The sequence below is a fragment of the Lampetra fluviatilis genome, chromosome 21 (genome assembly GCF_964198595.1).
Source record: "Lampetra fluviatilis chromosome 21, kcLamFluv1.1, whole genome shotgun sequence".
Taxonomy (NCBI): domain Eukaryota; kingdom Metazoa; phylum Chordata; class Hyperoartia; order Petromyzontiformes; family Petromyzontidae; genus Lampetra; species Lampetra fluviatilis.
In genome coordinates, this window is record NC_136295.1 from 13,380,556 (window position 1) to 13,396,714 (window position 16,159).

Below are 16,159 nucleotides of genomic sequence, written 5' to 3' on the forward strand. Positions count from 1 at the left end.
TCTAGGAACTTGAATTGTGAGAAGAGACAAGACGTTGGGAAATGAGTGACAAACAGTGACTCACCAGTGACTCACGGCCTACCCGTACCCGTACCCGGCCGCCCTCGTGGTGAGATACCATCCCCGTCAACCCCCTAGCAGTGCCCTCTACCCTATTACACGACACCAATTGAGACCTGACTGCTCACCCCGTGCCCCTATAAATCTCAACGTGCACCCTACAAAGTCCCACCACAAGGGGGACACACAAATAGACACTTGTGTGTGCCCGTATTGAAACCTCAATGTGCCTGGACAAGAAAAGCGCGGGGGGCACGGAGTGTGTGGGGGGGGGGGCACGGAGCGTGTGGGGGGGGGGGCACGGAGCGTGTGGGGGGGGGGGCACGGAGCGTGTGGCGGGGGGGGCACGGAGCGTGTGGGGGGGGGGCACGGAGCGTGTGGGGGGGGGGCACGGAGCGTGTGGGGGGGGGGGGCACGGAGCGTGTGGGGGGGGGGCACGGAGCGTGTGGGGGGGGGCACGGAGCGTGTGGGGGGGGGGGCACGGAGCGTGTGGGGGGGGGGGCACGGAGCGTGTGGGGGGGGGGGGCACGGAGCGTGTGGGGGGGGGGGGCACGGAGCGTGTGGGGGGGGGGGGCACGGAGCGTGTGGGGGGGGGGGCACGGAGCGTGTGGGGGGGGGGGCACGGAGCGTGTGGGGGGGGGGGCACGGAGCGTGTGGGGGGGGGGCACGGAGCGTGTGGGGGGGGGGCACGGAGCGTGTGGGGGGGGGGCACGGAGCGTGTGGGGGGGGGGCACGGAGCGTGTGGGGGGGGGGCACGGAGCGTGTGGGGGGGGGGCACGGAGCGTGTGGGGGGGGGGGCACGGAGCGTGTGGGGGGGGGGCACGGAGCGTGTGGGGGGGGGGCACGGAGCGTGTGGGGGGGGGCACGGAGCGTGTGGGGGGGGGGCACGGAGCGTGTGGGGGGGGGGCACGGAGCGTGTGGGGGGGGGGGCACGGAGCGTGTGGGGGGGGGGCACGGAGCGTGTGGGGGGGGGGCACGGAGCGTGTGGGGGGGGGGCACGGAGCGTGTGGGGGGGGGCACGGAGCGTGTGGGGGGGGGGCACGGAGCGTGTGGGGGGGGGCACGGAGCGTGTGGGGGGGGGGCACGGAGCGTGTGGGGGGGGGGCACGGAGCGTGTGGGGGGGGGGCACGGAGCGTGTGGGGGGGGGCACGGAGCGTGTGGGGGGGGGGGCACGGAGCGTGTGGGGGGGGGCACGGAGCGTGTGAGGGGGGGCACGGAGCGTGTGGGGGGGGGCACGGAGCGTGTGGGGGGGGCACGGAGCGTGTGGGGGGGGGCACGGAGCGTATGGGGGGGGGCACGGAGCGTGTGGGGGGGGGCACGGAGCGTGTGGGGGGGGCACGGAGCGTGTGGGGGGGGCACGGAGCGTGTGGGGGGGGGCACGGAGCGTGTGGGGGGGGGGCACGGAGCGTGTGGGGGGGGGCACGGAGCGTGTGGGGGGGGGCACGGAGCGTGTGGGGGGGGGCACGGAGCGTGTGGGGGGGGGCACGGAGCGTGTGGGGGGGGGGGCACGGAGCGTGTGGGGGGGGGGGGCAGCGACGCGCACGGAGAACCTCCGGCGACCGCCCCTCGCCGCTGCCCCCCCCGCAGCGTCATCAGTCAGCGGGAATCGATACCCGCGCCCGCGGAATCGACTGAGACACGATTACGTGAATCGATTTCTCCCGCGACGTCACCGGGCGCGCGCTGATACACGGGGCGCTCCGCCGGAAGTCGCGTGACCCCCCCGGTGACAGCCGCGACCCGCGCCGCCGCCGCCGCCTCCCTCCGCTGCCGCCGCCGCCGCTTGGACCCCGCGCCTCGGCGCCGCTGAGGTGAGCGGCGCCCCCCCCACCCCGCTTCGTTCCCGGAGCGTCGCGCCGCCCGACCTCTCGGCGGGAGGAACCCTCCTCCGTGGCTCGGGACTGGGGCCGCGCTCGGCGACGTGCGGGCCTCCCCCCTCTGGCTTTGTGCGAAATGGCGGCGCCGCTTGGCGCTCGAGTGGCGCTCGGGGCCGCGAGTCGCGCCGCGTCGCGTCGCTGGAGGCCGCGCGGGGTGCGGGCAGCGTGGTGGTGGTGGTGGGGGTGGTGGTGGTGTCAGGGGGGCAGGAGAGGGGAGGGAGCCTTGCGGCCTAGGGGCTCCTACTTGCCAACCCGCCCTATATCCGGTAGCGCGAGTCGCGCGAGTCCGTAGGTGTGGCGCCTCGCTGCGCGCACACCCCGAGGCACCGAGATGCGAGCTGGGGCACGGTGAGACTCTGTGATGAGACACACTGGGACGTTCTGATGCAGCGAGACGCTGATGCAGCGAGAGAGACGGGTGTGGGACTGAACGGAGAGTGAGATGCACGGATACTTAGTGGGAGACCAACACTGTGGTGGTGATGGTGATGATGATACCCGCGAGGGGGTGAGCTGCTGACGGCGAGAGAGACTCCGTGTTGGGGTTGGGGGGTACAGGGCGCGAGAGACTCCGAGACCCGAGTTGGGACCCATCGACAAGAGACCGAGGAGAGGCACTCTGAGACGCGGCTCCTCGGCGTGCGGTGTGCGTCTGGTGGTGGGATTTAACCCGCGCACCATCTGACGCTTCGTAAATCTCGACCCAATTAATTCGCATGTTGGCACATCCCGTTGTCAATCCACTGCTGGATGAAGCCCTTGCATCTGTGGGGAGTTACAGCTGAACTGCTTCTGGGTGCCCTCCAACGTTTGGCTAAAGCGCACTGCCTGGCGCGGGCCGGTTTAGGTGAAACAACCACGACTGTGACCCAACTTCGTCCCGTCGAGTAACAAGTTTATCGGATGATCGAGACTTTTATTTCGCAAGCGTCAACGGGTTTGTTTAACGTCACCGCAATCCTCTCCAACATCAAACGTCGTCTGGTGATGGCTGCTACGTTACCAGTTGTGCAACAAGGGCAATTAGCTAACGCAACATTCGTCAATGACACGGCCGGGCGTCTTTAAAAGGAAAAATGCATATGCGACGTTTCGGTCAACGGCCCTTCTTCATAGTACGTAAATGACGACCAAATAGTTTACTTATCCGAAATGAGGGCAAGTTAATCCGCGATGGAGCAGAGAAGACTGTTTCCCCAAATGCCCCCCCCCCACTGCCCACTACGATAAACTCTGTCGCAGTTAATGACGAGAACGTTTCGGAAAGCCCCGAGGTGGAGTTTCGTTTTCCTTCTCTTCGCTGAGCGAGCGAACGTCAAAGTCGCTCGCTCAGCGCGAGCGGCGCGTCCCCAGGTGGGGAGGCGTGGATTTGCACGAGACATCGGTGAGCCCAGCCAGGTCACGGGGTAGAGTTCGAGCCAGGCACGGGGGCCTGGGCACGACGCGTCGGCCCGCGGGTTGTCCGAGTGGTGGCATCCGCACCTTGGACGCGACGCACGCGTGGTGCGAAAGTCTAAAGTGCAACGGGCTGGAGACCCGCGGCACTGCGACATCGTCGCAGGGGACAGAGTTGATGATCTTTTACTGGTAGGAACCTCCTGGTTACACCAGCCCACAGAGGATTATTGTGTCCGTCCGTCGTGCATCCAAAAATGGGAGGGGTGGGGAGGGGCTGGGTGTGGGGGGTGGGAGGGGTGGGGCTGGGTGGGGAGGGGAGGGGCTGGTCACCCCTTGGTGCCCTTATAAAACTCAACGTTTAACTTACGCCGGCTTGTGCCCGCCCTCACAGTCGGGCATATTTGCGGAATACACCACGCCGCCGTTGACCCTGGCCATTGACCGAGCAACCCAACGTTCCTACCAGCTCCCTCCGCAGGAATGTGTTTGGCGTTTCTCTATTGCGCCGCTTTTGCCGACCGTCTGTCGCTGTCAACACAGAACAATAACAGCGGTGGTAATCAAAGTAGTTGCGTGACCTCTTCAGGCATAGAAGCCTCGTCGACTTTGAGGCTCATTCTCCAGGCGCGTCCAGCTGAATTGTGATGTTATAACTAAGAGTTTCTTTTTCTGGAAGGAGTCTTTAACTTTTGTCGGTAGTACCCAGAGAACTCCCTCTGTCGCATATGAATAGCACTCCGAAGGTCCACACAGCGTCCCCTGAACCAACTTGCTGTGCTGCCAACTGCTGGCCACTAGGCAAGCTGGCGGGTGTGGGAGTGTTGTTACATTTCGGTGTGAGCCACCAGAGTCTTGCCTCCACAGACGCGCGCCATCCTACTCTGGCTGACCGTCCAGGTTTGCTTCTCCCGCAAGTTGATTGGATGGTGTCTGTACATCACTCCTAATGTACGTGTTTATTAATGACTGTAGGTGATGGTGCCAAATGTATTCTGACACTAAAGAGAGCAGTTTATACTTCATACACAATGGACAAGATAGAATCAAGGTTTAGTTTGTATACCTTGATGCGACGTTAAGCGCTGTATCTGCTTGTTAATGCTCGTATTTATATGTTGTGCACATGCAGGCGAGTGGATGTGAGGAGGATGTTGTGCCTTGGACTTTTCCGTATTTTATTGTCCAAGAGTTTGCTTCTTTCCCATTGATCATTCATCATGATGGACGTGCATCTTGTCAGAGCCAAAGACAACCGTCCCTCTTCCACAAGGGTTGAGAATTTCACCTTTGTCGTTTCCTGATTCTTTAATTGGTCATAAATTACTACACACTTGGCATTCGTACAGCCATTTACAAATAACTAAAGCCCAGCCAGAACTGTTTAAAGTGTAACCCCAGCCAACCCAATCCTGAGCTCTTAACTAGAGCGGTTGCCATACAATAGCGCCACACCGAAACTGCGTCACTCTTCATGACATGCCACTGACGTCACAATCAGGGCAGGTTATTCAACTGGTGGCAAGTGCTCGTGGAGTGGCCCCCCGAGACACGACGATGCAAAGGAGATTGAGGAGAGATTTGAGACGTGAAGACAAGGTAGTCGCATTGGTGTTCCTGTAAAGGGCTTGTTATGTCACGAAGCCATTCGACGTCATAACACGTGACATCGCGCATCCCACCAGAATACACCAATGCCGCTCGCTACAGCGTCACGTTGTGTACTCCAGCACCACTACTCACCTTTGTGTGATTGCACTCTTAAGTGGAATGTTCCACTAGTTTGCCATTTAACTCCTGAGTTCAGGAATACAAGTAGGGCACCAATTCTAAAACTTAAAATTATTCATTATTTATTTTTCAATAACAGTTTCCAAAATAAATTATTGATTTCAATTGTCAAGGAATTCATCGTGAAATCCAGTTCAGTTTTAGTAATAGTTGCATTGAATAATGCAACCGCACAGCCCGTTCCAAAGTGATTGGTCACTTGGCGATACAGAATGTATCTAAACAAACTTGCAGACCTTTTTTTATCCACTGCTGGATCGAGGCTTCCCTAAACTGCGTGGATCGTGAGTCCTCTTTAACTATACTTCACTATGCTGGTCAGAGCAAGTTGGTAAACCAATAATCAATTCGGTTTTTATGAAATGTGTACGTCGTCCATAATGCTAAACAATTACAAATCCTTATTAACCGTGGTGTAACCATGACCGCGTCACCACGGGGTTTGCAATACCAAGTGTTCCTATTTGGTGTGTAGGTGCATCGCCGCTTTTGGCAAGTCCGTTGCGGTTTGCATCGTAAATGTTTCCGTGCGGGTGTCTGGTGTTTCAGGGCGGGAGCCAACGAAGGCGTGCTCGGTGTGTCGCAGGAGTCGTGTTTTCACACTGAGGGTTGTTCCGGACGTTGAAGGCAGCCCGGGCCACTTTGGCGCAGTGAAGTGGCAAGGGGGGTGGCACGAGGCGCTCTGTAAACTCGACGGAGACCTTTGAGACCTGCAGCGCGTTACCGACTTGTCGCCGTAATCGTCACGTGTTTTCAGTTGTTCGAGAAATTGTTATTTTCCGCTCTACGCCTGTATAGAAAATTACTCCTGTGCTTTTGCAATCTGAAGCCTCTGGCGTTACAACGCTCGTGTTGTGCGAGGCTGTGTGGGTTGTGTTTTTTTAAGTAGCCGGTCTCCCCTTCATTGTGCTGACCGTGTGTTTGTGACTGTTGCTGTTCAGTCGTTTTTTTGTTAGTTTCCTGGTTTGTAAAGCGATTGCAGTGCATTTTTGTTTCTCTAAAATAATTACTAAGCAATTATATTTTTACACAATAATCCCGGCACTGTAACAGAGACGGTGGCAGGGCGGTGGTGGTGCGCGCCTGTGGGTGTCATACCCTGGCTTGCCAGGAGAAGGTGGTACAGCGAAATTGTGGCTTTATCTCCATCTGTTCCTTCTGTATGTATGTATGTTGAACTTCTTTCGCATCGTACCGAGCCAAGCACGCTATGGGTTCAGTGTTGCCCTCTCAAACGTGTGCCGGTTTTCTCCGGGTGTTTCCGTTTCCTCCCATGTATAAATGCTCATTAATTAGCAGAAAACATCCAAATATATAGAGGATTGCAGAAATTGGGTAATTTATGGCACCAGCTCACCACCTGGCTGCCATCCGGCTTGTTTTTGGTTCCTCAGCATTATGAGATGCAGTTTGCATGACACATGCTCTATAGCACGAAACATTATTATTATTATTGTCGTGAAGGTTTTTGTTTAAATATGCGTAGAGTTTTCATACCCCATCTTAATCGTCTTATAAGCATTCACACAGTGTAATAATGCAGAGACGTGGAGCGTTGGGGTATAAACTTTCTTGGGCCATTCTCGTAATGTGAATGGTTTCACTGCTCTGTCACCATTCCAGATAGATTATATCACGCACAACCGGAATACAGTTAGGGAAATCGTTTTGTTTTTAGTCTTCGTCAAATGCGATGGCTGGCCGCGAGATCGACTTTCCCAATGCCACAGTGCTCGGGCAGTTCCTGCAAATCGTCCCCAAAGTGCCCTTTCCTAGCAACTGCGTCGTCAAGCCAAGATCTAATTGGGGAAAACGTAATATATTATTTTTTAAATAACAACTTGGTCACATCCCGTTTTGAGTTTGTTGTCGCTGCTGCTGTTTTTCTGTGTTCGGCACGAACGTGGTCGCAGTGTTTTGTAGATTAAGTTGGCAACACCGTGTGCAGAATTGGAAGCGTTTTTATGAAGAGCAAAAGGGCCGGGGCATTTCACTTTCCACAACCCCACACGGCTCTGCGCTGTGCCACCTGAACTTTTGTTAAGAGCTGTGGTGCCCCTTGTGCTGCACTCGAACCGAGCTCTCACGTTACCGTGGGGATAACGATCTGTCTCCTCGATAACGGGCTTCCGTGTGAGGTTGTGCCTTTACATGAAGAGTGAAACTCGGCTCACGCGGAATACAGAAGTTTGTGTCATAATGTGTTGTCATGTTGAGCGCATTTCCTTCATAAATGGAAAATGAAATGCAAGGAACTGCGATTGTTGCCATGCAACCCAAAGTGTTGGGGCCATATCGTAAACTCCTGTAATCTGTGCTCCTTCAACGGAGGAGGAATGGGAAAACAACCCAAACTCTCTCCTGATCCTTCCTCGTGGCTAGCAGACCTCAACATATAACTCTTGAAATACATTTGCCATCATACGCAAGAATATAATAAAAAGGAACGTGAATGTAATGTAAAGGTTCTTCCTCGGCAGACATCTGCGATGCACCTTAGAGGTATATTTACTCCTAGACTTGACTTGTTAGAAATGTTTAAGCTCATAATTTACATGGCCAGCACTTTTGTCAATCCACTGCTGGATGAATGATTCTGCTGTTACACATTAACCACAATTTTAAATGAAAGGGAATTTAACTCATCAAATCGTGACGCTGAATCGCACAGTTCAGTAGCTAATTTCGAAATATAGCAGCAGCCCCACACCTCCTTGTCCACCTCCCCACTTAACCCACTCATCCACTTGCCCACCCACCTGTCTGCCTGTCCACTTACCACCTCACCACTTGTCCACCTGCCCAGCTGTCCCCTTACCCACCTACCTACCCATCCATGCCAACTGACGGGCGCATTGTCTGCAAATCAAGGCAGTGGGCGCGTTTCGTAAGACATGGGTGGCTGGTTTGGAGTGTTGCGCGCGGGTTCGACAAACACCTCTGTCACGGCACGAGTGAAAGACGGCACGAGTGAAAGACGGCATTTTTGCGGTGTTATTGGTGATGTCTGCTGCGCAGAAACCACTCGCGGTCAGGAGCTGTAACCGCGGACCGGCCGACCGTGCGAGCCGCCCGCCTGCGAGCGACACAGCAGCGAGAGCTCCGTAGCCGCGCTAGGCATGGCGGCCAGAGGGGCAACGGCCCGCACCAACGGCACCACGGCCGGCGCGCTGGCGTCCACCAGCAAGATCCTGCAGTTCAAGCTGGTGCTCTTGGGAGAGTCGGCGGTGGGGAAGTCGAGCCTGGTGCTACGCTTCGTCAAGGGGCAGTTCCACGAGTACCAGGAGAGCACCATCGGCGGTGAGGGAAACCGGCGTCACTGACGGAGCTTGGAAAGTTGGGGGGGATGATTGGGATGTGATCAGGGCTGTGGCCCAGACGGCGTTGGCTCGGTGGGTTGTTCTGAAAGGGTTTAGGGCGAGCACACTTCTCAACTACGCTTGAGAGCATTTGTGGAGAGGGGGACTGTGACTCGTAAAGATGATCCAATATGAGAAAACCTGTAGTGTCAATTTGTGTTGCCATTCGAGACTTATCCTTTTCAAAACCAGAACAGATTTATTCAAGGCCTGTTACCCTTAGCCTTGAACAAACCAAACTAAAAAGCACTGTTCGCAAAGATGCAAATGCGTTTGATCAAACAGCTGCCTTGTTGCATTTCATATTGCCAATGAAACCCTTCTGATGACAAACACATTTTTTAGAGCATTTAATAATTCATGCATGCGCATGCTTTTCAAAAGTAACTGATTATGCAAATGTGTTTAATTTCGGTGGACGATGGATATTATGGATAACGATTATTGACAACCTTGGTAAAGTTTTGAAAATTTGAAACCGCAGCAGTTGTAACGCCCCGTCAATTCCTTCTGATTATAAATGACTGCAGTGTATGCGGTTGGGAGCATCTCAGGTGTAAAGGTGCGCTGCCTAATAATGTCCTCGTATGTCGCGTCATCTGCCCTTTTATGCCCGTCGTGGCAATGGCAGAGCACAAGCACTGTGGATGTCCAATTGCTTTAATGAACTCCGTTCTTATCACGTTGCCCGGGGGAGTTTGCCCGTCTCGTAAATGCCGTCTTGGGCCCTCCGGTGGTAATTAAGTATGATGCATTATGTTCACTTGCAGTTACCATGCAAATTAGTGCTTTCAGTTGGTATTTTTAGCCAAGATGGCTGTTTACGTGTTGTTTTTTGCATCGCCCGTCGCACCATGTTAGTGCCAAGATGAGTAGGACTGTTGAGATGCCATCGGTGGTGCAGGGCAGAAGGGGTTCAGGGAAACCGAGCGAGAGATGGGCGCATGCAGTGGATTTGGATATGAGGACAGCAATAGACACAATAGAAGCATATGGAGACAGGGAGTCTGAGCAGCTGACTCAATTCAATGAGACCCTTTTCTTGGGATAAGAATCTCTAATATTTGTCTATGAACAAAACCAAATCCTCTGTGATGGCAGAGATAAACAATCTCATTGTGAAACATTGTGGTAGCAACATCCTTAAGCCTTTCGCATGATGGCCTTCAATGAGGTCCGTCTCGCAAAGCTCCCACACTCGGTCTTCCCTTAGGAGTTGTGCTTTGAGTCGTTGTGCACGGGGCTGCTTAGGGCTTGCCTGGATTCAACCAAATTAATTGCCCAAAAAAAAACATTCGACTGCGGTGATCTTATTTTGTAGTCATCGGTGAACATGGCTGAGACCAGTGACACGCTAAGTCTTCTTGCAAATGGCTGGAAGTCTTCTCGTATACATATATAGCCACTGACCAATTGTTGGTCTTCGTCTGTGCACTGCAATATATTTAGTATCCTAGCCTGCATGTTTATTCACACTACAGTTGTTTATTTCAATTCGTCATAATCGTACTTTGATATTTAGCGGTTAGTGGAAGTCACCGTAATGCTTGATGAAGTTTGTCATCGTTGACTACAGTAACAAAACACTTGGCTGACGAATATTTTTGTCGCTAATATTGTTAAACGCTGGCATGGAGGAGGGGGTGACTGCAATTGCGAGATAACAGCTGTGGGCCGTGTGCAGCGGCGTTCCTGACGCAGACGGTGTGCCTGGAGGACACGACGGTGAAGTTTGAGATCTGGGACACGGCTGGGCAGGAGCGCTACCACAGCCTGGCGCCCATGTACTACCGCGGAGCGCAGGCGGCCATCATCGTTTATGACATCACCAACCAGGTCAAGCCCCGCTCGCTGCCAGCACCACCGACGCGCCCATCGCCACAAACGAGACCATAACACCTGTTGACCACTGCAGACCGTGCCACTGTAATCTTCACTACCATCATAATTACACCCATCGCCACCAAAAAGTGACCCAACACTCGTCAACACCACAGCCAGCACAACCAAAAACATATCCACCACTTCCAGACCCACCACCACATCACTGCCAAGGTGACAACAATTGTCACCAACACACTTCAGGTCTATGTTGAGATTTCTGTGTATTTTCTATGTTCAAGGCCTCAGTGATGGTTCTAGCACCCAGTAAACCTGGGACACCACATAATGCGGGAAGGTGGCTCTTACATCCACACCCCGAGTGTAAAGCTCCATGAGTGGGATGCGACTAAGCAGACCTTGGAGGTCAACTGTTCACATTGCAACTGCTGCAAGAATATGGCAGAAGGAAGTGATGGTGAGGTGTAGTGTGGTGAGATCATTGGCATTGCCTGTAGAACTGAGTGCCCTTCCCTGCCACCCCACAAGCAGTTGCGTTTGAAAGTCGGATCAGCGGGTGGAGTGGTGGTACACAGTGGGCACTGGTGTTCCTTCGTGAGGCATGATAGATCCCCCTGTGTACAATGTCCACTTTTGGTAATCACAACGCAAAAACACGTGGAATTCATTCTGTGCCACGTCTGCGTGCTCTATGCAGGACACGTTCTCTCGTGCCAAAACCTGGGTGAAGGAGCTGCAGAGACAAGCCAGCCCCAACATCGTCATCGCACTCGCCGGGAACAAAGCCGACCTCGCCAGCAAGCGGATAGTGGAGTTCGAGGCGAGTATTTGTGTATGCATGTTGAACTCCTTTGACACCGGACCTGGCCGACCGTGCTAATTGAAGGTGGGAGTCTGGGTCTGCCCTGAGAGCGTCGGTGGCTTGGTAATAGAGTATGGCTTATCGTGGTGGCTGTGGTATTAGTGTGGCAATTGAGTCTAGTCTGCCATAGTGAGGGAGTGGTAATTACAGTTTTTGTAAGAGACTGATATTGGGCCACGGTGTGTTGTGCCACACCGATTTCTTGGCACCTTATTGGTGTGCACTCCAACCCTGCTGCACGTGGCTGCCGAGCTGCCCAACACACGGCCGTCCACGTTGTCAGGAACTGTCACCGACGGCGAGGGCGAGAAGGTGAAAAGAAAACGGCCGATTGAACTCAAATGTTACATGGAAAATCGAGTGTTTTGAATATTGACTTTGTGATGGCAAAACACAAAGAAGGTGCTGTGGAATACTGACACTGGTTTTGCCGTCGGCAGGAGGCGCAATCGTACGCGGACGACAACGGACTCTTGTTTATGGAGACGTCGGCGAAGACGGCGATGAATGTCAATGATATATTCTTGGCAATAGGTATGGTCCCTGATCACTTTATTCTCGTTACTGTATTGAGGAGACTCTTAAAGGTGTTTTGTAAAATGTTAGCTTCCTTATGTAACACGTGTTGTAATTGAGTGTTAATGGCTATATATGAAATACAATCGGTATATTTTACATTTGCCCTCTGCAGCTCTCAACCTCCCACATGCAGTGGCCACCCATCCAAGTGCTCAATCCTGCTAAGCTTTTGAGATCTGATACAAATGACCAATTCACTTGGAATGCATGACAGTGAAATATATTCGTAATATTGAAACATGTAGAAATATTTCAAATATGCCATGCGGGCATGTTCTGAAAGAGTCTTGCAACTCGTTGAGGCTTCTAATGGATAGTAAAGGAAATTAAGTTAACATTGTCACTTCCCCAATGTTATCCGAATTGTGCTATCGTCGTCATGTGACAAAGTGCTCCTTATCTCTCGCAGAGCAGTGTAACCCTCCGTGTTAGGGAATTGTCCACAGAAGCGGATATCACAGAGCCAACTTTTGAAATCCCAGAAAACGCAATGCTTATTGTTCTTCTTCGTTGTTACGTTGCAGCCAAAAAGCTGCCACGGAGCGAGCCACCGGGCACAGGCACAAAAACACCGGGTACGATGCCGGTGGTCATTGGACCAGACAGCCACCAGAGGAGGACCTGCTGCAGTTAACTTGGTGCCGACATCACCACCACCGGCACCCCCCCCCCCCCCCTACAGCGGCACGCACCCCGCACCGTCACCACCATGTCTGTCTGCAAGCAACCGCCCAGGCGCAATCGGCCAGCCGGCGCGTCGGTCGGCAAGGGTTTCCTCGTTTGAATCCCGTTTAAAATAAAAACTCGATGTAGAAAAATCATCCTGTTATTAAATTTGCAAAAGAAGTTTTGGCATTTGTATCTTGATGAGGGCTGATGTACGAGGACGTTTTTTGTATTGGTCAAGTGCCGTCAATGATCAGCTCTTAACGATTGTTTTGTTTTCAGGATATGTACAAGTTGCAATATGAAACAGTTCTGTGCATGCATTAACAATAGTCATAACATTACCGGTTATTAACAGCATAACAAAGTGTAGCCAACCTCATTGTGCATTGGTGAAACTGGAACGTGAGTAGGATTTTTTTGTCGTTCATGATGGGTGTGGCAGGGCGACTTACGCTCTCCAATTCAGTCTCTGCAGACAAGGATCTGGTGTAATAGTTGTGGCAGGAAAAATCGGAGGTTGTCTTGTCTGCTGCTCATGCAGGGTTTATGCCGATTTGTTCATGGAATATCCTCCCTTTTCTCACCGTCACTTGAAAGAGCAGGTTAATGGATTGGTGCCTGTTATTCCACAGTAGAAATCTGATTTGTACATAGGCCACCCACTGATGTCCAATTACATCTCCAGGCAAATCCTGTGTAGTCTTAAATCATGGACCACGTGTAGTTACTTTAAGGTGGCTTCATTAGAATTTAACGAGTTAGATTTTTCTGTATACAATAAATTTAATTCATGAATTGTTACAGAAATGTTTGTTCCTGTTTAGTGCACTATAAAATGTTTTCTGAAATCCAATTAATTCTGGTGCCGAACTTCATTCTTCTGTCATCCACTGTTAGATGGTGCTGCTGCCAAGGTTGATTACAAAGAGCTAAAGGATTTTAAAAGCCAATCTTGTATTACAGCAAAATAACTATGAACTGCATGGCTTATTGGGGAGTTTGTTGAACAGAGTTAATTTATTCTGGGGCCATATTGTTCTTTATATGAAATCCACAAAGTAGTGTTCACTGCTTTAGTATCAAATGGGTAAGGAACTATGCTATTAGTGATTTCACTTCAGTTTTACTGGAACTAAATTGGTGTTCTTTTCCACCACCTATTGCTGGCCATGATGGAAAATCCAAAGAGGTCACGGGTAAAAAGTGTTTAATACAAAATTGACCTGCACAGTTTAAAAGGCAAGGGTAACACAACCTTTGACAATTGGTTTGTCCCATGACACGCACATTTCCATAGCCAACGTCACATTATTAGTTACCAAGTGGTTTGTTTTCACGTTCAGCACATTGGAGCCCCTTGTATCGTGACTGCGCAAAGTTGGTTAGGTTCATATTCAGTCTCAAAACGTTTATGCAGGAAAGTTAAGTAAAAACACGCTTTAAAATGTTAATTAAAAATTATTGGCCAATTCAATATTGCGAACTACATCAGCATCAAGTCGCATCAGAAGTCACGGTAAATTCACCACCCGTGTGCATTGCCCCCAAAATAAAATCAGATTAAAAGGAAAGCGATCTGGATCGCGGGAGGTAGGGTTTGGTTACACGTTTTCGCACGACTTTATCATCACCCTTTGTTGCCTAAACGCCCATGTGAATGTGTCGATGCCATTTGAAAGAGTTGAGGCAGTTTTTTTTTTTAACACCACTTTCAAAATCCCCCCCTAGTTAAAACGTGTAAAGTCTTTTGCGGTCAAAGCTGCACAAGTGGAAACTCCTCCGGGCCTTCCCCCTCGCGGCCCCGCGAGTCTCGGCGTGCATCCCCCGCGGCGTTGCGGTTGCGAATCCAACGCAGGAACGCCGCGAGGACGCGACTCAGAAACCCCGGCGGACGCGTGGCGACCGCGGCCGCCGAGTCGCAGCGATGCGGCGGAGCTCCCACGATGCCGCCGCCCTCCTCGGCCTCCGACAGGGCCCCAAAGAAGGTGATGGAGGAGGGGTCCGCCTCGGGGTGCGAACGCGGGTCGCATAGCTCCAAGACGCAGAAGGCATCCTGGTCCCCTTCCTCAGCCGCCTCGCCGCTGCACGGATATGGGAGGGCAATGGTCACGAGTTGTCACCTTTACAAGTCGGCGCCCAAGGGTTTATGCATCGGCAACGTCAGTGTCATGGGGCGCGGTGGCACGAGATGTGGACCAAACTTTCAATTTGCAGTTAGACGTATCCACTTGTAAACCCAGGCACGTTAGTTGATTCTGACAATATTTAGAAAACAAGTGCAAAACACTAATTTGGTATGAAGGTGTTACAGTTCACAAGTTCGTCACATAGACCGCCAACTCACTGCACCTGAGGCCCCTTGTGTTGAAACAATCCTCCAGGCGGTGCCAATCGCCACTTTGCACCCCCCCCCCCACACACACAGCACACCCCACACAGCACCCCCCACACACCACCCCCCCCACACACAGCACCCCCCACACCACCCCCCACACACACACACACACCCACACCCACACAGCACCCCCCACACACACAGCACCCCCATCAATTCGCGTGGTTCGCGTTCCCACTTCATCGCGCACTGCAGTCGGACCGTGTGAGATTTGGCGGCTTCGTCGCGGCTCCACGGGCAGAGTCTAAAACTAAAAGCCAAATCTTCCATCTTGCTCCGTTGTTGCATCCTTAACCAGCAGATGAAATGCACCCATTGTGCGAGGGCTACCGGTTTGTCGAGTTCTCATCAAATAGGCTGCGCGCCCCAGTCTGTACCAATCGCGATTGAAACTGCGTTACTTTATTTACATTTGTAAAGTATGTGAAGTTTTGGGGCAGTGCCCCCTTTAGGCGCACGAGTGAAACACCACCACGCTGGTTGTTAAACGCGCGGAGTTCAGCTCCAATATCTACAATTTCTGGTTGCCTATCGGAGGCAGTTTAAACTTTTAAATCCACGTGCCCTGCAGAAAATAACGATAATTATCAGATGACCAATAATAGAGTACAATGTAATGTAATTTTACGAATGGAGTGCAAGTTAATTGCATTACGATATACAGTTGCTGCAAGTAACTTGCGAAAGATCGCAAAAAAATTCAAGGCGGTCGTGACTAAAAGTTGAACACGGCTACCCCCACCCCATCACCTCCGCGGGGGTGAATAAGTCGACCACCTTGAGACAACAGTACCTCTCGTTTGGTCAAAATTGCCTCGTCATGGGAATGTGGAACTTCCAGCAAGCTGGCTCACGGGAACTGCACCAACGCGCTCGCCAACTCCACTCGATCGGCCATCATCGTCTCTAACACTGCTGGAGGAATTCCTCGCCAATGGATCCATCTCCCACGGCCTCGCGATGTGACAATCCAACCCAGCAGCACCCGCACAGAGAGCTCCAATTACATCGCTCCGTCTCCGCGGTGGAGGAGCTCGCGGGCGCATTAAGTTGGCATCGATTTTTTTTTTACAAATTAATTATGAATTTTTCTAATTCACATTCCCTCCGGACAAAAGGCTCACCTCGCCGAAGCGTAGTTGTGGACGTAGAGCGATGAAGCCATGCAGATCACAGGCGTGCCCAAGTATGGACGAATGTAGTTTTGCGTCGGACACAAAAGTTTCACGAAATTTGAGTTCCAGCCGATTTCAAAGGCTGGCAACCCCCCGGAGTCGCAGTCCACGTGCGCTGCCAAATAGAAATGTCCACGTGCTTTGCGAGCAGCGCT

General features: G+C 52.7%; 1 protein-coding gene across 1 annotated transcript; it reads left to right on the forward strand.

Moving 5' to 3' along the window:
* Window positions 1-1,712: 1,712 nt before the first annotated feature.
* On the forward strand, window positions 1,713-13,287 carry LOC144938272 (ras-related protein Rab-5B-like). The gene is made up of 6 exons (XM_078866137.1): window positions 1,713-1,871; window positions 8,142-8,423; window positions 10,167-10,318; window positions 11,022-11,144; window positions 11,627-11,720; window positions 12,290-13,287. Exons 2-6 carry the CDS (start codon window positions 8,243-8,245, stop codon window positions 12,397-12,399), a joined length of 660 nt encoding a protein of 219 aa, XP_078722263.1. The 5' UTR covers window positions 1,713-1,871; window positions 8,142-8,242; the 3' UTR covers window positions 12,400-13,287.
* The last annotated feature ends 2,872 nt before the right edge of the window (window positions 13,288-16,159 follow it).